General features: G+C 39.5%; 2 protein-coding genes across 6 annotated transcripts in view; one reads left to right on the top strand and one right to left on the bottom strand.

The window, feature by feature from the left end:
* slc25a35 (solute carrier family 25 member 35) overlaps nucleotides 1-19,388 on the top strand; it is a 23,912-nt gene extending 4,524 nt beyond the window's left edge. For 2 of the 4 annotated variants that reach the window (XM_058086737.2, XM_078787696.1), the window contains exons 2-7: nucleotides 13,646-13,700; nucleotides 13,883-14,350; nucleotides 14,420-14,479; nucleotides 14,553-14,705; nucleotides 15,401-15,535; nucleotides 17,833-19,388. In XM_058086737.2, the coding sequence (XP_057942720.1) occupies nucleotides 13,979-14,350; nucleotides 14,420-14,479; nucleotides 14,553-14,705; nucleotides 15,401-15,535; nucleotides 17,833-18,003 (891 nt within the window). In that variant the 5' untranslated portion in view covers nucleotides 13,646-13,700; nucleotides 13,883-13,978 and the 3' untranslated portion in view covers nucleotides 18,004-19,388. Of the gene's footprint in view, nucleotides 1-13,510; nucleotides 13,537-13,645; nucleotides 13,708-13,882; nucleotides 14,351-14,419; nucleotides 14,480-14,552; nucleotides 14,706-15,400; nucleotides 15,536-17,832 lie in introns of those variants that run through there. The other 2 variants (XM_058086738.2, XM_078787697.1) reach the window with 2 other exon arrangements.
* On the bottom strand, nucleotides 3,489-10,441 carry grk1b (G protein-coupled receptor kinase 1 b). 2 transcript variants are annotated; one of them, XM_058086736.2, is made up of 8 exons: nucleotides 10,242-10,441; nucleotides 7,434-8,147; nucleotides 6,778-6,905; nucleotides 6,210-6,367; nucleotides 5,109-5,192; nucleotides 4,883-5,007; nucleotides 4,603-4,804; nucleotides 3,489-3,792 (listed from the first exon to the last, which is right to left on the bottom strand). In XM_058086736.2, exons 2-8 carry the CDS (start codon nucleotides 8,130-8,132, stop codon nucleotides 3,509-3,511), a joined length of 1,680 nt encoding a protein of 559 aa, XP_057942719.2. In that variant the 5' UTR covers nucleotides 8,133-8,147; nucleotides 10,242-10,441; the 3' UTR covers nucleotides 3,489-3,508. The 2 variants fall into 2 exon arrangements, with proteins under 2 accessions (XP_057942719.2, XP_078643800.1); XM_078787674.1 differs by lacking the exon at nucleotides 10,242-10,441 and having other exon boundaries at nucleotides 7,434-8,163.

The raw sequence follows: 19,388 nt of genomic DNA, 5'->3' as shown, positions 1-19,388 counted from the left end.
AACATGTGGATCCTTTATTTGGGGACTCAGTTCTGCAGAATGATATGCGGTAAATTGACGAGTATGTTAGCCACATTGTTTGGCCATATGATAACAGAGACAGTGTATGAAAACTGAGAAGTACAGTAAAGTCTCGTTATATTGATATTGTCGGGAGTCGGAAAAAATATCGATATAACCGGACTGTCGATATATCCGATCCTGCGCCGAACTGCATTAAAAGTGGGCAATAACGCACTCGACATTGTTCTATACTATAGAACAATGTCGAGCAGCTTAAATCAATCTTTGCTTAAGGATTTCAATACCAAAAAAGAACACGGCGAACGGCTGCTTCCAGTCAACTTTATTTTTCACACTTCCACCACCAGAGCGCAGCACACACACCGATTCCCGCACTTCCTGGTTCACAGGTCAACGAACGCCAGCATGTACATATGAAAAACAGTGATTATTGCAAGCGATAAAAAGATATCTGAATACAACACAATTAAATACATGTATTTGTACGCTTGTGTCTTCGTTGGAATAGGTGTGTATGCTATGTCAGTTGGTTCTTCTGTTGCAGGCATGTGTTTGGCCAGCTATGTGGGGCGGGTTGAGCATGACCTGTGAACCAGGAAGTGCGGGAATCGCTGTGTGTGCTGCGCTCTGGTGGTGGAAGTGTGAAAAATAAAGTTGACTGGAAGCAGCCGTTCGCCGTGTTCTTTTTTGGTATTGAAATTCTTAAGCAAAGATTGATTTAAGCTGCTTTTGTATCGATATAAGCAGACCAAATTGGCTGGCGGGAGATGAAAAGGGCATCGTAGTAACTGGATTATCATAATAATCGGGTATCGTACTAACGGAACTAATTATATCATAAAAGACTAGAAATTTGCCGGGAAATGACAATAGTATCGTAATAAGCAGTAATTCGTTATAACCGATATCAATATAACGAGACTTTACTGTATATGTTCATTTTTGGCAATAATTTTCATCAAAAACCAAGGTTCAACTGTACAGAGAATTTACAAGAAGGTGCAAACCACTGATAGCATTCAAGAACATCCTCACTTGGGTCGCTAGTGGGGAGGCGGGGTACAGCCTGGACTGGGCCCTAAAAAAATGTTGGTAAATTTGTAAATGGTATGTATTTGTAAATTTGTAAATGGAATACATATTGGTTGTTTATGATTCAAATCTGCATGAAAGCACATAAAGGCTTAATCATACACTAAATACTTTGGCCACAACATTAGGTTCATCTGTTCAAGAAATGCATCAAAAATTCTTGACCAAGATAATACTGCTATATGTGCATTTGTCTGAAATTATTATATTGTTATACTCAAACATTGGTTTTCCTGTACCTGTGTTTTTGTATGATTCAGTTTATTGTCCAAAATCTTTATCACGTTTGCACTGCACTGTGTCAAGTACCTAAACAAAGAACCCTACACTTTGCTGACTCACTGTCTGTGCATTGTTATTGAGAGTGACATCTAAATAATCCACCACGGGGCCAAACAAAGTTGCCAGTGCCGGTAATTTGATCTTACCAGGATGTACTGGATAACTGCATCAACAATAAGTCCAAATATAGCCATTGTTTACAGGAACTTCCTGTATACAAGGCTAGTTATCTGCTCATCAGCGGACGATTTGCAGCAAGACAGATGTCTTGCACGTCAGTGGATCCATTGTGAGCCCAATGTTAAAGCCTGGTACAACTAAAGGTGCGTTATGTTTGGACATAATGGCATTTTCTATGCTGATTATTCTCACTAGGTTCACAGGGTATGCTGGAGCCTATCCCAGCTGTCCAGGGTACACCCTGGACTGGTCGCCAGCCAATCACAGGGCATAAAGAGACAACCATTCACACTCACATTCATACCTATGGACAATTTGGGGTCTAATCTTTCTTTGGCCCCATGGTGGGTTGTTTAGCAGTCACACAATAAAAAGTGCAAGGACAGTGAGTTAGGGACTCGAGGGTACCCGGAGAAAACCCACGCATGCACGGGGAGAACATACAAACTCCACACAGAGATGTGGAAGAGAAGTGTAGAATCGGACCCAGGTCTTCCTGATCTCCTGACTTTGTGGCCTATGTGCTAACCACCCGATCACCGTACAGCCAGAGCTATAGCATTCCATGACTGTAGATTCTGATATTGTCAAGTAACTTAAAGTAGCCTAACCACCCTTTGTACAACTTTGTGCAATCTCTTTGACATGCATGCAAAGGAGCACTGTGAGTTCACTCATGGCAAAACGATATTTCAATAGTGATCCATTGTATACCTTGGAACAGTCATTATTTGAGTATGTAACAGAGTTTCGGTGAAGTCACAGCTTCAATGCGCAGTCTAATAAATCACTATGATTAATGGCTCTGACTGCAGCTTTTCATGCCTTTGTCAGGTTTTCTTAAATTGCCACTAATTTTATATTTGCTGAAAATAAACTAAGCATCACTGTTGTCCAAAATATTTTATGATAGAAGAGAAGCTGGTGAAAATATGTAGTAGAAACTAGAAAACGTGTATGTTCATATTGGGCTGGGTCAGGTTTACACGTGAGTCGACATTCTGTCATGTGTCTGCGTACACGCTAATTTGCAATCCTCGTGCACCAGCAGCCTCACACATGCAGGTTCAAACAATGAAGGAGACAACATTTTTATGCTTTGCAATATTTTATTAACTGCATCCTAGCTACGGTATTTGCATGAAATAAATAAAACAATGACAATAGTATGCATTATGCTTAAGTACACAGTTTAGTCTACAGATGCAATATGTTACATTAAAACCACAAGTTTAATTTCTGCTGAAGAACTGTAAATATTGTGTACATTTTATGTGATACATTATTAAAATATACAGTATATACAGAACTATTGCAGTTAAACAATACGTCACTATAACAATTATTTACCTGAAACGCGTTATTAATTAAAATCACAGGATTTTTTTCAATTGATTTGTATTTGTTTATTTACTGTATTTTTTTAGGTGCAGCTTACTGTGATCTGGAGCTAACATTTGCCTTGTCTTATGTTGCCAAATAAATAACCAAAAAAAATGAAACACTGCTTCGGAAACTGTGTGTAAATTAGTAAATTAACTTACCTTACATTTAAGTGCTACTTTTGATAAGTTCTTTTTTTTAGTTCTATGGTTATCATTACCATTTTGCTTTTTGACTTATTACCTGCAGATGGCCTTGTGAAAGGGTGTGTGCACGCACAAAAAATCATGTCATCTATAATAAACACAAGAATACATATTGAGTCATCAGCAGTTTCATCCGTTCCTGCCTTCTTTTTGTTCTGGTTCTGGTTCTCGTTCTTTTCTTTATTCTTGTAATTCCATAATATGATGTCAGCGTTCTTAGCCATTCTTATGAAGTAAAAGTTAAAGTAGTAATTGATTCATGTTTGTGGTTCCCTAGTTAATTAGTTAAATCTTCCTTAATTTGCCCCCCCCCCCCCCCCCCCCACACGCTGTGTTGTACTTTAGAGGATCACACATCCTCCACCTTTGGATTCCACATAGTTTGGGTCGAGGTCGTTAGGCAGCTTTCCATTCTCAGCCCATATATTCAGCTCCCCGAACACTCCTGTTTCAATCATCTCCTCTTGCCAGGGGATAGGAACGTTGCCCGAGGCGAAGTCGGTGAAGAACTCTGTGTCCTTGTTATCCATGACCACGCCTTTGATTGTGCTGAAGGCGCCCACGTCATCAATATCTTTGGCGTAGACCGCCTTGGGGTCAGGGACAAACGGTGGAGGCAGCATGCCTGTGGTTGATACATAGCAAATTGAGAATGTTTTGTATAATTGCATTTTATGTGTATTAAAATACCTGTAAAAGGACACTTGATTAGGTACATCTGCATGATAATGCATGACAAAAATTAAGAATATATTTATTATTGTAGTTTGCAATGTTTTGCAACTGCACTACATGATAGTGAGATGCTGAAGTATTAGAAAATTGTGACAGATGCAGAAGTTCTGTCTTGTATTTAATCGCGTTTGTCGCTTTCTTATCAAAGTTTGGCATTTGCAACTTTTTTGCAGCTGTCCCAAATAAAAATAAGGAAATAATAAGGAAGACAGAGAATTGTTCATTGTTCTATGTTCATTCTTTGAACAAGTAAATCACCCACAAACACAAGATAAAGATGATTAAATGAATCTGAATCTGTCTATAGTGTCCCAAATCTAAAAGAACCACTCGCTATTCTTCAGCAATGCATAGATGCTTTGTTTGGGCTCTCGACAAGTTTGGTAGGCGTATTGTTTGACTGTGAGATAACTGAGACCGTGTACGAAAAATGAGGTTCTGCTGTATTAAAATTTTGGTAACCAAATTTTTTTAATATAAAGTAAAATATTAGCACAATCACAACGAATGTTCAAGTATAATTAATCTATTGGCCATTGAGTTCATATGTTGTGTGCCTGCAGAATCTGGTAGCTGAACTTAATCAAGGTATTATCTTCACAGATAAGGCAAACATAGCGACGTTTCATGCAAGCAACGCCTGTTTTATCTCGATGTTAATTGCACTTTATGGTGTTGATAATTTTGTGTAAGAACGCACCAGCTTCCAGACGGGCCCAATTGATGTCTTTGAAGAAGGGATTGTTTTTTAGTTCTGCACACTCATTATTCTTGAAGCCAAGGCGTTTCCCGGGATCCTTTTCCATCAAGCCTTCACAAATATCTTTGCATTCTTTGCTAAAGTTGGGTGTATACGGAGCAGGATCATTCAAGATTCTGCGAGTCACCTCGTCATTCTCTACCTGAAAAAACAACAACACACAACAAGTCATTCAATGACACTTTTTCATGCAATAGATACTGATGTTTCTCATTTCTACCGTCTCTCCTCGTGCTCTGAAGGGCCCTTTGGCTGCAATCATCTCAAACAGAGTAACTCCCAAAGTAAAATAATCGACAGTGTAGTCATATTCTTTCTTCTGGAGCAGCTCTGGAGCCATGAAACCTTCATTTAATGAGTCAATTGAATAGAGTTAATACACATAAAACTCTGTATTTTTTGGGAACCTTTTAGGATCCAAGTCCTGTTCAAGATTTCTCACTTACCTGGAGTTCCTGCATAGCCTGTAGTTGTGTCTTTTCCTGGTGGAAGTTCAACAGCCAAGCCCAAATCTGACAAGCGAACATGTCCTACAAAGTGATGAGATACATGGTTACAATGGATGTTGAACACGCTACAGGGTAGTCATCGTCATATGGATAGTCATATGTCCATAGTCACTCATTGAGAAAGCTGATTTTTGTGCGTTTGTGGCCACTTTGAAGTACTACACTTGGGCATGGAGCGTGGAGCGTTCTCTCCCTTGCGTGGGTTCTCCGGTTAGGTCAACATTCATTCATTCATTCATTTTCCCAGCTGTCTTCGGGCGAGAGGCGGGGTACACCCTGGACTGGTCGCCAGCCAATAACACGGCACATATAGACAAACAACCATTCACACTCACATTCATACCTATGGACAATTTGGAGTCACCAATTTGTTGCATGTAGCATGTTTTTGGAATGTGGGAGGAAACCGGAGAACCCGGAGAAAACCCACGCATGCAAATTCCAGTGGAATTGAACCCTGGTCTCCTAGCTAACCTGCGTGCTAACCACTATACCGCCGTGCCGCCGTTAGGTTAACATGTTAGGTAAATATGGTAAACAAAGGTAAACAAAATTGGTGTCCACAGGTATGAATGTGAGTGTGCCCAGACAGCTGGGATAGGCTCCAGCATACCCCCGCGACCTGATAAGCATTATAGAAAATGGATGGATGGATGTTCCTATTGCATCCCGATGATAGAAGTCAGATCTGGAATCCTTATAAACCCATGTTTGTGACTCGGTGACAGGTGAAACAGCAACTGTGTTGGTCATGTGACTTTTTCTTAACGTGATATGTGCAACGACACAGGGCACATTTATACCGGAGCCAACATTAGCGTATACGTTGATTCATGTGATATAGTATAAGTATGCTGGCCATACCGGAACTGTGATTTTTTTTCATCTTCCAGGAATTCCACACAATCCGCAACACCGGTGCATTTTAGTGATGACATTATTGTGCTGGCAAATGGCGGTCTCTTTAGAGACATACTAGTTTTTCAGTGGGTTCGTGTAAACATACTGTATTAGAACAAACCAGGGGATAGAGTTCACCTGCATCATCTAGCAGTATATTCTCTGGCTTCAGGTCTCTGTAGATGATCCTGTGCTGGTGAAGGTGCTCCAGTCCACAGATGACCTGCGCTGTGTAGAAACACGCTCTCTTCTCATTGAAACCAGGGTTCTTTTCATCCACGTTGTACATATGAAACCTGTGGCAGGATGGAGGAAAATGAAGATTGGTCCAAAGCATGCCTGTCAATATTTAGACGTGAATATAAGGGACAATATGTGGAAGATAAAGGAAGTGGTATAGTATTAAAACGGGAATGTGCTGGGAATGAAGGGCAAAAGAGGTAGTTTCGGAGGGTCGATATGTATAGTCCAAAGATGTCTTTAGCCTCTTAAGAACTCTTACTGTCTGACTTAAAGCATGACGCACCAGGCAGCCTAATGTGTAGTTTAGCTTTAAGGTTTATCTATACTTTAGTTAATTAGTGGAGATGGGAGCGTATAGTGGAACTTGTGTTAACTACACAAACCAATATGCAATGCACAATATCGTCATCATTTGATGTGTGTTGGCGTGTGTGAAGGTGTAGTCAGTGTATGCATAGAGCACCTGAGATCCCCACCATTCATGATGGTCATAACCAGGCAGAGGTCAGTCTTGGTCTGGAAGGCATAGGCCAATGTCACAATGAAGCGACTGTGGACTTTTGCAAGGATACGCTTCTCCACGATTGCACCCTAAACATGGGCAAGGGCAGCATTAGTAAGGGGAAAACAGCCATGATCGTGATCTGTCAATGTTCACATAAATGACTGGTCCGACCTTTAAGAGAGACTCAAGGTCTTCCTGAGACCCTGAACATGATTAAGATTAAGATTAAGATTAAGATATGCCTTTATTCGTCCCTCAGTGGGGAAATTTGTAATGATAAATAATAATAATGATAAACGCTATAGAAAATATATGGAACTTTGGAGGAGTTTGTTGACAAACAATTTCAAGCATCAATCATCCACTAATAGACAGCTGACTTAGAAGTAGATTTTTTTTTAAATATCGACCTACAAAACAACATGTTCATTGTCCAATTCAATTAGAAGCAACAAGCTAGGGTGTGCTGAGCTTCTTTGCAGGGTCGTTAGGAGAATCACAAGCTTCTTTGCACTGAGCCGTCGTAGTAAAAATTTAACCCCAACAGTCATTTGAATCTACTCTTTCTTTATTTCCTGTTCAGTGTTTATCTTAATGAGCTTATTGAACTTTACCTCGTAGCCTTTGCGTTTCTTCAGCCTTTTTTTATCCAGCTTTTTATTGGCGTACATTTTACCCGTAGCCTTCGCCTGACAGGCATACACTTCCCCGAAACCTCCTTTGCCGAGGACCCTGAAGTCCATGAACCACTCCTCGTCAACAGGCTGGCCCTCCAACCACTTGAACTGAACAAAACGCAGGAAGTACATGCTCTGCTTGAAGCCGTCCAAGGCCTTCTTCTCCAGGTGGTTGAGGAGCTGTTTCTCACTTTCTTTAAACAAGTCCCCGTGAACATTTTTGAAGTCCTCCTTCACTCTAGCAATGGCCTTCTCTTCTAAGAAGTTGCAGAAATTCTTTGATGTTGACTCGTAGTATTTGTTGACAATCTTTTGGGCCTTTTGAGCTCTGTCCTTTTCTTGGCATATGACATAGTCTTCGATGTCCTTCCACAGCTCACCAGCACTCTGGTAGGTGGCTTCGCTCTCCAGAAACTGTTGGAAGAGCCGTTTGCCGATGGGCTGTTTGATGCATATGCTGTCAAAGGTGGTGTCCACTGACGTTTTCATGTGTTGGCAATCTCTGATATGTGGGAGTTTCAGCCTGGCTCGCATTTTCTTGTCGCGCAAGGAGGCGGCTGCTGCACCATCGACACTTCCTCTGGCCGACACGTAGGCCGAGTTGGCCACCACTGTCTCCAAACCACCGATGTCCATGCTCACGACTTTTGTCTGCAAAAATAATCAAGACCAGTCAGTTGGTTCTGGAAATGTAAAGTTATTATTACAGTAAAGTCTCGTTATATCGATATTCTCGGGAGTCGGAAAAAATACCGATATAACCGGACTATCCATATATCCGATCCTGCGCTGAACTGCATTAAAAGTGGGCGGATCTTTGATATGGCATGTAATTTTTTCCTTGAGTTCATGGATTGCGTATCTAGCATGCTTTTGTACTACAATACATTTTGTACTACAGTAAATAAAAATAAACTTACGCTGTAGTGATTACCGGTTACCGGGACATAATTCACCCCGGAACTATCGATAGGGAAGGTGTTGCCACCCAAGGGTAGGCGCGAGGGACGGGTGTTTTCCGCTGTGTGTGCTGCACTCTGGTGGTGGAAGTGTGAAAAATAAAGTTGACTGGAAGCAGCCGTTCGCCGTGTTCTTTTTTGGTATTGAAATCCTTAAGCAAAGATTGATTTAAGCTGCTTTTGTATCGATATAAGCAGACCAAATTGGCTGGCGGGAGATGAAAAGGGCATCGTAGTAACCGGATTATCATAATAACCGGGTATCGTACTAACGGAGCTAATTATATCATAAAAGACTAGAAATTTGCCGGGAAATGAAAATAGTATCGTAATAAGTAGTAATTCGTTTTAACCGATATCGATATAACGAGACTTTACTGTATATCATATAATCATGCTATGTCTTTTGTGCTTCTATTTTAATGGTGAAAGGCCATTACTCTTTCTTGATCATGTTTCTGTTCTGGCTAGTTCTTGTACTTGCACATTTACTGTAAGCAATGATACAACTAGGGGTCGGGACCCAAATAGGGGTCACAGACCCTGGTCTCCTATAGAGCAGCGATACACAATAACCCGTGTTGAAAATGTTTTCGATCTTCCAGAATCTGCACTTATTCCTGCTGTGTTTCCTTGGATTCATGCTACCTGCCAAAACAGTCTGTTTTTATTTATTCCACCGACGCTGCTGCGAAGTGCTTCCTAACTATGAACCATATAAGGAAGTTCGCCCCTCTGTGACATCACACAGGGTCAGTTTTACCACGCCTTTTGAAACCGAGCGTTTTGAGCCATCACAAACATCTTTCTGGGCTCACTTCCACATGCTCAAACCTCATTATCTGAAACTTTGGCATCATTTAACACAAGAATACAACATTCTAACTATATTTACAGGTCAGAAAAGTGGAAAAAGCATAATAAGTCCACTTTAATACAACTTTTTTTTTTAGTTTGATGTAAAATATCAATCATCCTCCGTGGATACTGTACTCAATGCAGAGATACAAAATAAATGTAATTTTGTAAGTGGTATTTTACTGTGCATACCTATGCAATATTACTGTCGAATCACGTTTATATTATCGTTGCGTGTATCAAGCTAGTGTGGCCAGTGAATCCACTGCCATGACAAAGGTGAACATACAATATGAGAAAAGTGTATTTTCCAGACAGGGAAATGTACTAGTGTTTTGCTGCGCCCTGCTGTTCAAACCCTACAAGTAACACATGCAGTATTACACAATTTCTGATGCTGCTACACACTTTAAAATTACACTTCCATATCCTGTATGTAGTGAAAAGTCTATATTAATAAACATATGTATTTCTAAATATTGTACCTTGCAGCTGTAGGAAAATAGGGCAGGAAGGTGGATTGCCAAGTTAGGACGTCCGGGGTTTAAACATCTTGACCTGGCACACATGCTGTGGCAAGTGATACTTCAGGATTTGCATAATCCCTGATTTTGCATAATCCAATTAACCCTGACTGTTGATACCTGTGATTTACAGTTGACTGACCTCAATGATAATTAACCTACATTTGGGGATTTGCTGGCAAACATTCTATTATACATTAAATTACATTTTTTGTATAACCTGGAAAAATGTGTATTTTTGTGTATGATAAAATATAATAGTGTTTGTTGTTATTTAAAGTATTATAAAGAATGATGAGACTCATCAGTAATACACTTAAAGTGATATTGTTTGAAAAAACACAACTTTTAAGAAGCAATTCAATTTATAAACACATTATTGATTAATGCCGAGTAATACTCACCTTAATTTGAGTCCAACAGTGACTTGTGGGCAATAAATTACATCCACTCAGGAGACATCCAATGTATTATTTTTCTTTTCATTCTTCTTCCAACAAGCAGAAATAGTCTTGAAACCGCTCTAACCTCTGGATACTCTCCCTTCTCTCCTCTTGCAGCGTAGTGAAAGGGAGAAGCATCTGGTAGAGCTTTACTGTGCAACTGAAATCCTCCCATGGTGCTTCATTTGCAGACCAGGATTAAACAAGGAGCCACTTGACAGAAGCTATTAGTGTGACTGGCCCAAGGAGTCTTAAGTTATTAGAAGTCATTGACTCAGCGAGTGAGCATCATTTAATTCAAAGCAAACACTTACTGCCAGGCTGATTTGTATTCATTCTGACAAATGTGCATTCTTTACAACGGTTACATTGGAATTCATACTGTATATTATGGTTTATGGGTGAACGATAAATACATTTTAATATATGAACTAAATTGAGGATAAGCACCATAGAAAATGGATGGATGGAACTAAATCCATTTATTGATTTTTTTTTTTTAAATAAAGGTTTAAAAGCCTCAAAAATGCTGACAAGATGGGCCCATTTTAAAAACCGGATCACAAATCCTATTAAAAAGTTTAAAGGTGAACCAAGTTCTATATTGGAGTCTAATCCAGCTCAGTGGCAAAAAGCAAACCCACCTACTGTACCTATGTTGGGATGTTGTTTGTTCTAAATGAATATCACAATGTAATGATGCCGGACAATAGTTTATAGTGACGTATGTAATGCTTTGGTTACCTGATTTAGTAAGAGGAAAATGTAAGACGTGTTATGTAAGCCACTGCAACCACATTAAAAACAATGTAAGCATGAGCAATGCTTACATTAATGTAAACAGGCCATGTTTATCTTAGTTAAAGGCGCAATTAGAAGATAAAGCTCTCTCATTGGTCTTTGTGTGTGCGTGTGTGCCAAATAAAGCACCTGGTGAGTGTGCTTTATTTGATTGTGCCAGAAACGCAAATCCTATTATATGTCACAGGCACTGTTTATTGACAAATTGCCAAGTATTTTGAATCATCTGAGCAGTAAGTGATAAGTGATTTTCACTGGATTAAATGTAAAAGTGTGCTCTGTTAAGACATGATATCAGATGACTCTCATACATTTTACTGTAGCTAAATAGTCATATTGAATAGTCATAATGTGCCACGAGACATCATGGGAGGGGCAGCCACTTTAGAACAATAACGTAAAAACATCTTCAGGCACTTGCATAGTGGTTAGCATGTTGGCCACATAGTCAGGATATCAGTAATCCCTGGGTTCAAATCTCTGTGTAAAGTTAGCATGTTCTCCCTGTGCGTACATGTGTTGTGCATAGGTGTGAGTGTGAGTGATTGTCTAGTATATGCGTCCTGCGACCAGTCCAAGTTGTACGCCGCCTCTCGCCCGAAGTCAGCTGGGATAGGCTCCAGCATAAGCGGCATAGAAAGTGGATGGATGGATCTTCTTCAGACCCGCCAAGCCAATGTCTGTTATACAGTATGAAAGACAAAATTGATGGACTTATAGTTCCTGTGTATGGTGGAAGTTCTAGAACAGGGGTGGGCAAACTACGGCCCGGGGGCCACATCCGGCCCGCCAAGTGTTTGAATACGGCCCGCCCAATCTTTCCAAAGTATTTCATTTAAACTCAACATACAACCTGGCATCATGGCCTGAGCCAACCTTTTGATGGTTTTATCAATTTCGTTTTTTGACATGGTCTGTTGTTTACAAAGTGCTCCTGAAAAAAGGGACACAAGCACATCATAATAATAATAATAATTATTATTATTAGATTATTATAATTATTATTAGAACTACTATGATTATTATAATTATTATATTAATGCTAATCATTATATTAATTATATATAATATTATTGTTATATTTGCATATTTGCATATTTTACATAATAATATATTAATTATTATTTTAATTTTATTGTAATTATTATAATATTTTATTATTTTTAAAATATTTAAATATAAATATAAAATAATAAATAATAATAGCAGATTGCATGACAATTTTACAGATACAATAATACCAGGTGGACTGTTACGTGTAAAATATATAGTCTGCCCCCCCCCCCCCCCCCCCCCCCCGTAAATTTTGTCATATCAATGCGGCCCGCAAGTCAAAAAGTTAGCCCACCCCTGTTCTAGAATCTGCTGGGGCTACAAGCAAAAATTCACACTTTGCATAGGCCCACTTCTGTAGAGGTTTGTAGGCGTTTGTCAGCCCTTGGGGGCCCCCAAGCAGCACTCCTGCCTATGTGTTAGTACATAGCGGAAATGTCCAAACTTTTTCTATTGGGGGCCACATACAGAAAAATTAACTTTGATATTTTGTAAAACAACACATGCACGTATGCTAAGAAGTCATACATCATTTCATCCTTAAATATTATTTTTCTTCATAACATAAAGATGTGGGTGCATGGCGGTCCAGTGGTTGGTTCAATTCCTCCCACATTCGAAAAACATGCTAGGTTAATCGGTGACTCCAAATTGTCCATAGGTATGAATTTGAGTGTGAATGGTTGTTTGTCTATATGTGCCCTGTGATTGGCTGGCGAACAGTCCAGGGTGTACCCCACGGTAGAAAATGAGTGATTGAATGAAGATAAAGATGTTAATTGTGACTTTTTCTCATCTTCATTAGGGTCGCGGGTATGCTGGTACATTTTTATTATATACATATAATATTACATATTTATTTAGACTCAAGAGTTGCTGAATAGTTGCAGTGGGAATGCTTGGTGGATAGTGCAGGGATGGTTGGCCAGCAAGGGAGGCAGGGTTCAGGCAGGCGAATGACTTAGCAAAAAAGTGCATACAAAGGAGGTCAAAATGAGATGACAGACAAGAGGAAACAATGTAATCTGTTGACAGTTCCACATCTGAGCAACCTTTAAGGAGCTGCCATCAAAGAGATACAGTGATGATTCCACATCAAGGCAGATTCTTTGTTTGTTTGATTCTTCTTTGTTCTAATTTCGTGATCAACAAATGAAAGGCAAAATCACAAACTCATTCAATGATCTAGAATAGTTTTAAGTAAAAAAAGTATTGGTATCGGCTGTGCGTGGACTTAGTATTAAATAAATACAAAAACACTTGCTGTATTGCGCCCCCTTCTGTAAAAACATGTAACCGCACACTGTTTTCATTGGTGCGTCAAACTGGCGTAATGACGTCACGACGCCCTTCCATCACAGTCTAAGCCGCTTTAACGACTGTTATCTATATACAACAGATGGTATACATAATATTTCAGAATTAATTTTAAGAACTTTCACCTGATGTTTTCTTTTGTTCATTGTCCAGAATATTATTTATCAGTCTGAATATGTCGTATTTATTTCCAGGTGTAAAACTACTACATGGACAGCGAGCACGCTAAAAACCAAAGCCCAAAAGCAGGTGAGAGGTAATACAAGTTTGTATGTAATTTAGATGTAATCATTTCATTACTCTGAGAATGTGGAGTCTATTGGTCAGTCAAAGTTACGACTTGCCGAGGGGTCCCTGAAGCTATCACACCACGGGTGAGGCCCATTAGTGCGCTTGCGCGTGACTTGATGACAGTTTTTTGTTCCTGGCAGTGAAGGAGAGGAGAGCACGCTGCCGCCTGCCGTGAAGGACGGCTCTATGTACTAGACGCCCCCCCCCCCCCCCAGCATCGCCGTTGGTACCTCAAAATGGACTTCCTGTTAAGCGGCGTGGCGGCATGCGGAGCCTGTCTGTTGACCAACCCGCTGGAGGTGGTCAAGACGCGCATGCAACTGCAGGGAGAGCTCAAAAGTCGGGGCACCTACCAGGTTTACTACCGGAATGTCTTTCACGCTTTCTATACCATCGGTAAAGTGGATGGCTTGGCCGGCTTACAGAAAGGTTTGATGCCTGGATTGGTGTATCAGTTTTTTATGAATGGAGTCCGCCTCGGCTCGTACGCCATCATAGAATCCTCTGGCTACATCCACACGGATGGAAGGGTCAGTGCGGTGAAGACCATCATAGCCGGAGCTGCGGCAGGAGTGGTGGGAGCTGTCATGGGCAGCCCTGTCTATTTGGTCAGTAGTATCGGTCACCTGACTCCCATTCTTCTTCTGTAATTTACAATTGTGTGGCCTGAATGACAGGTAAAGACTCATCTGCAGAGTCAGTCCACCATTGCTGTAGGACATCAGTATAAACACAAGGTAACATACACAGAGGAATGAAAACTCTTAGAATTATTAATGACTTTACTAATGTTTTCCTCTTTCTGCATAGGGGATGACACATGCTCTGGCAGTTATTTACAAGGAGCACGGGATTCTGGGACTGTGGAGGGGCGCCAGTGCTGCCATACCGAGGGTCAGCGTGGGTTCAGCTTCTCAACTATCGACATTCTCCTCCGCCAAGGAGCTGGTGGTTGATCTTCAGGTTGGAATGTTGACTCATCTGACATTTCTTTACATCCTGTCAAGGCAGGAAGCCTGTCAATGCAAGCTCTTGGGCTATATTATATTATATTATATATACAAATTTCCCCACTGAGGGACGAATAAAGGCATATCTTAATCTTAATATTTATGGCATCTTAGATGCTGTAATGTGCTGAATATCACAATGACGGTTGTCGGCTTGGTCCTTGATCATTTACAGTCAAAAGTTTGTTGACTGGGAGTGGTTATTGTAAAACTGACAGCGCTCTAGGCAAAACTTTCCAGAAAAGTAATCCGACACCTAATAAGTGGCCGGCTGGCAGACTCAAATCCAAGTATGGTGCTTGCATAACTGCAGTACTGCAGAGTGTCCAGAGCGTAATTTTAACTGCTGCTTTAAAAAAAAAATGCACCCAAAATACCTTCACTGGTGCTTTTCATAAGATCATTTGATTGGACCAGTGATCCCCAATCTTTATTGACCCGCGGACCGTGGGCGTGTCCAACATTGTAGTGATCTAATGTGTCTTATTTATTGTGTAAAACTAAGACCGTAACATCAAAATAAAAGCACAAAATGAATACAGACCCACCCTCCGCCAGTACAAGACAAGTTGTCCATAAACATGGCACAAACCATGTATGAAAGTGTGTGTGTGTCTCCTACACTTACTGGTATTTCTGCTTCTTAAGGTGTTTCCAAAGGACAGCTGGTTGGTGGCACTGAGCGCCGGCATGATCAGCAGCGTGGCGGTGGTGCTGGCGATGACACCTTTCGATGTGGTGAGCACTCGGCTCTACAACCAGCCTGTGGATCACCAGGGCAAGGTGAGGTAGACACACAGTGGGACATCCAATGTAATACCATAATCTTTTAGATGCCCAAGTTTTGACTTCTGAGACATATTTTGCCAGAAAATATTCCCTTAACTACCAATTGTACTGTTTTTGGAAGGTTTGACTTTGGAGGTTCCATTTTATGTTGACTATTTTGCAATATGCTGATGTCTCGCATGATGACCTTCAAGTGAAATGAATGTATTCATGAGAGAGGAGCTGCTCATACCACCTTCAGTGGTTGGTATGTACACACTGATGTTGCCGGTGACGACAGGCTTTAAGGGGACATTCTTAACTGTAGTTAATTATAAGTCAGGTTCTCAATGTAAGCTGGCAACTTTCTGTCAGAACTCACAAGTACAAGCAAGTATTTACTTACTTGTACACAGTATAGCCGCTGTCTTTTCAATCAACAACTTGTTAATGGTGGAAAGTGTTTACTGCAGAGGTATTTGGACAGCTTTCACTTTTCTGCAAATTGAGATTTTTGTCCATTCATGCACGTGTGAGGTCAGAGGTGACCTGAAAGAGGGCCTTGTTTGATTGTTTTCCTCACACCAAAACTATTTTTTAACTATTCAACCACGAAACTGCATGAATGAGTTTGAAAAACAACTGTATTCCAAAATAATAGTGATCCAAATACTAGTAATGCAATGAGAAGAGCTTGGTTCCAGAGTCGTAGCCTGCAGAATATATATAATATATTTAATATATTATTTTAAAATTAGGGCTATAATTTTAAATATCTGTACAAATAAATGTTGTACCAGGCATTAAAATGGATCAATAAACTTCAGAAACAAGGGTGGTCGAATATACTGTAAGCTGCATCCACTGAATTTCAAGACAAAAAAAAAATATTTGTACAAATTTGCTCTAAAACACGTCTTAAGCAGCAGCTTTCCATGTTGTAACGTGGGATATTTACTACTTAGAAATATGTTACACAGAAAAACCTAGTTAAACTTTAAATTGTTATTTATATTATTTGTGCAATTTTCTGTTTACGTTGTACATTGTTGTTCATATTTGATGTCATCTATTCTCCCCATTATTATTATTATTATTATTACTATATTTTCTTTTGTCTGTGGAATAATATGGGAGCCAGGCAATGACATTTCGTTGTCAATTTAATCTCTCTCTCAAATCCATCCATCATCGCTGTAATCTTCCTTCTGCGTATTTTTAGTTGTGTGAATTGAACAGCCTCGTAATTCCTTCATCACACACTTTGTCAGTCTCTCTTTCATTGTCACTCTTAATGTCACTTTCATCCTAAGGCAAATTAGCCATTGAGCTTGCGCTGTCCTCTTCAGTAGTCCGGTAGTAGTCGTAGTGCAGGGGTGGGCAAACTACGGCCCGGGGGCCACATCCGGCCCGCCAAGTGTTTGAATACGGCCCGCCCAATCTTTCCAAAGTATTTCATTTAAACTCAACATACAACCTGGCATCATGGCCTGAGCCAACCTTTTGATGGTTTTATCAATTTCGTTTTTTGACATGGTCTGTTGTTTACAAAGTGCTCCTAAAAAAAGGGACACAAGCACATAATAATAATAATAATAATTATTATTAGATTATTATAATTATTATTAGAACTATTATGATTATTATAATTATTATATTAATGCTACTTATTATATTAATTATATATAATATTATTGTTATATTTGCATATTTTACACAATAATAATATAATAATAATTATTTTAATTTTATTGTAATTATTATATTTTATTATTTTTAAAATATTTAAATATAAATATAAAATAATAAATAATAGCAGATTACATGACAATTTTACAGATACAATAATACCAGGTGGACTGTTACGTGTAAAATATATAGTCTACCCCCCCCCCGTAAATTTTGTCATATCAATGCGGCCCGCGAGTCAAAAAGTTTGCCCACCCCTGTCGTAGTGGATGTTTTGATACTGCTCCACGCCGTCAAGATCCACACTGGCAGACTTGAGGAAAATTTGCGAGATCCATCAACTTGAAACTAATTGGATGTTACTCGTGATGTCCTGTCTACCGAGAATGGCCAAAAGATTCGAAATTATAGACAGAGGAAGATGGAATCGTTAAACAGCAGTACGGGACGGAGCCTCTAATGGGTTGCTGGCCTTCGCCAATTTTAATTTTAAAGCCTTTTGTTTAAAGCAATGCTTTTTGATGCCCTTCCTTGTCTTTTTCATAATTGAAACATATTAACTACAGCACATAATGTGTAATGATATTTGTATCCACGCTAAATATTTTCTTCTTATCTTTTAGGGGCAGCTTTATAAAGGATTCACCGACTGCTTTTCTAAGACGCTGAAAAAGGAAGGGCTAATGGGACTCTATAAAGGTTTGGGAGCCTCTTATTTCCGGATAGGTCCTCACACCATTCTGTCGTTGTTCTTTTGGGATGAACTACGCAAATTTTACCAGCAGTTCAGATAACACCAGGGACCAGGAGGTTTGAAAATCTGTGAGCAGACGGGTTAAATTGAGTGTATAATATGAAGTTAAACAAAAACCAGCGGAGGCGTTCCTTCCTCATTGAGCAAGGAGTATATTGAAGAACAAAAACATATTAGTGGACTTTAAAAGGAACAGGGAGTGAAAATGTGACAACACACTTAGTGACACAGAATGTGCACATGTAGGATGGAAACCAGTCAGTTAATAGATATCGAAGGAATACATACGTACATACGCTTGAGTAATAACCTCAAAGGTAGTACCTCTCAGCATCAGAGCTGTTCGTATGCAATAGATGGCCGTATAAATGGCCCACTACCTCTAACCGTTATTCATTCCATACAATCTTATCAAGTCCTATTCAAGTAAGACAAATTACTACTGATTTGCAGTATAGCCATCCCATTGTGTCTGATGATCACTTCACTGGGACCACACACTCCCATGCCTGCAATAATTGCATAATATGGACTTAAGTGACCAACTCAGTGATACTTATTGCTAAAACAAAACACTTCATAGATTTTGTTTACATTCACCAGGTGATCGTGGTGATTGCGCTACACTGAGTGATTAGTGCACTAACATACTATATATAATTGCCTTATACAGTAAAGTCTCGTTATATCGATATTCTCAGGAGTCGGAAAAAATACAGATATAACCGGACTATCCATATATCCGATCCTGCGCCGAACTGCATTAAAAGTGGGCAATAATGCAGCTTAAATCAATCTTTGCTTAAGGATTTCAATACCAAAAAAGAACACGGCAAACGGCTGCTTCCAGTCAACTTTAATTTTCACACTTCCACCAGATTGATTTAAGCTGCTTTTGTATCGATATAAGCAGACCAAATTGGCTGGCGGGAGATGAAAAGGGCATCGTAGTAACCGGATTATCATAATAACCGTGTATCGTACTAACGGAACTAATTATATCATAAAAGACTAGAAATTTGCCGGGAAATGAAAATAGTATCGTAATAAGTAGTAATTCGTTATAACCGATATCGATATAACGAGACTTTACTGTATATATTTAAACCATATGAATACAGTATCCATTATATGTAAAAGATGGATAACCCTATGGGAGAGGAATGTCCTTTTATTTATTTGTTTCGGAACACATAAATTCCCCTAGCAGCTCAAATTTATTGAATTATTTAATTGTATATTCTGTTGATTTTCAACACACTCCAATTCCCATGACGTGCACATCTGGGCTGTGCTCTCATGAACTGAAGGAATGATCATGTTTTGAAATATTTATAGTTCCCTATTTTCACACCATGGAGAAAAACATGCTTCTAGTTTTGTACATGTATTTTTTAAATTTTGTTTTACTGTTTATGGCAACAG

The sequence above is a fragment of the Doryrhamphus excisus genome, linkage group LG21 (genome assembly GCF_037039965.1).
Source record: "Doryrhamphus excisus strain RoL-2023G ecotype Guam linkage group LG21, RoL_Dexc_Guam_v1.1, whole genome shotgun sequence".
Taxonomy (NCBI): domain Eukaryota; kingdom Metazoa; phylum Chordata; class Actinopteri; order Syngnathiformes; family Syngnathidae; genus Doryrhamphus; species Doryrhamphus excisus.
The sequence above is the reverse complement of the archived record's forward strand: the minus strand, read 5'-3'. Positions and strand labels throughout refer to the sequence as shown.

Bases quoted from the DNA above. Each gene is read 5' to 3' on its own strand.
- grk1b (XM_058086736.2), bottom strand. From the start codon at position 8,132: ATGGACATCGGTGGTTTGGAGACAGTGGTGGCCAACTCGGCCTACGTG. The intron at 5,008-5,108 runs GTAAGTGAGAAA...CATTAAATGAAG, and splicing joins AGGCTATGCAGGAACTCCAG to GTTTCATGGCTCCAGAGCTG. The intron at 4,805-4,882 runs GTAGAAATGAGA...TTGTTTTTTCAG, and splicing joins TCAGAGCACGAGGAGAGACG to GTAGAGAATGACGAGGTGAC.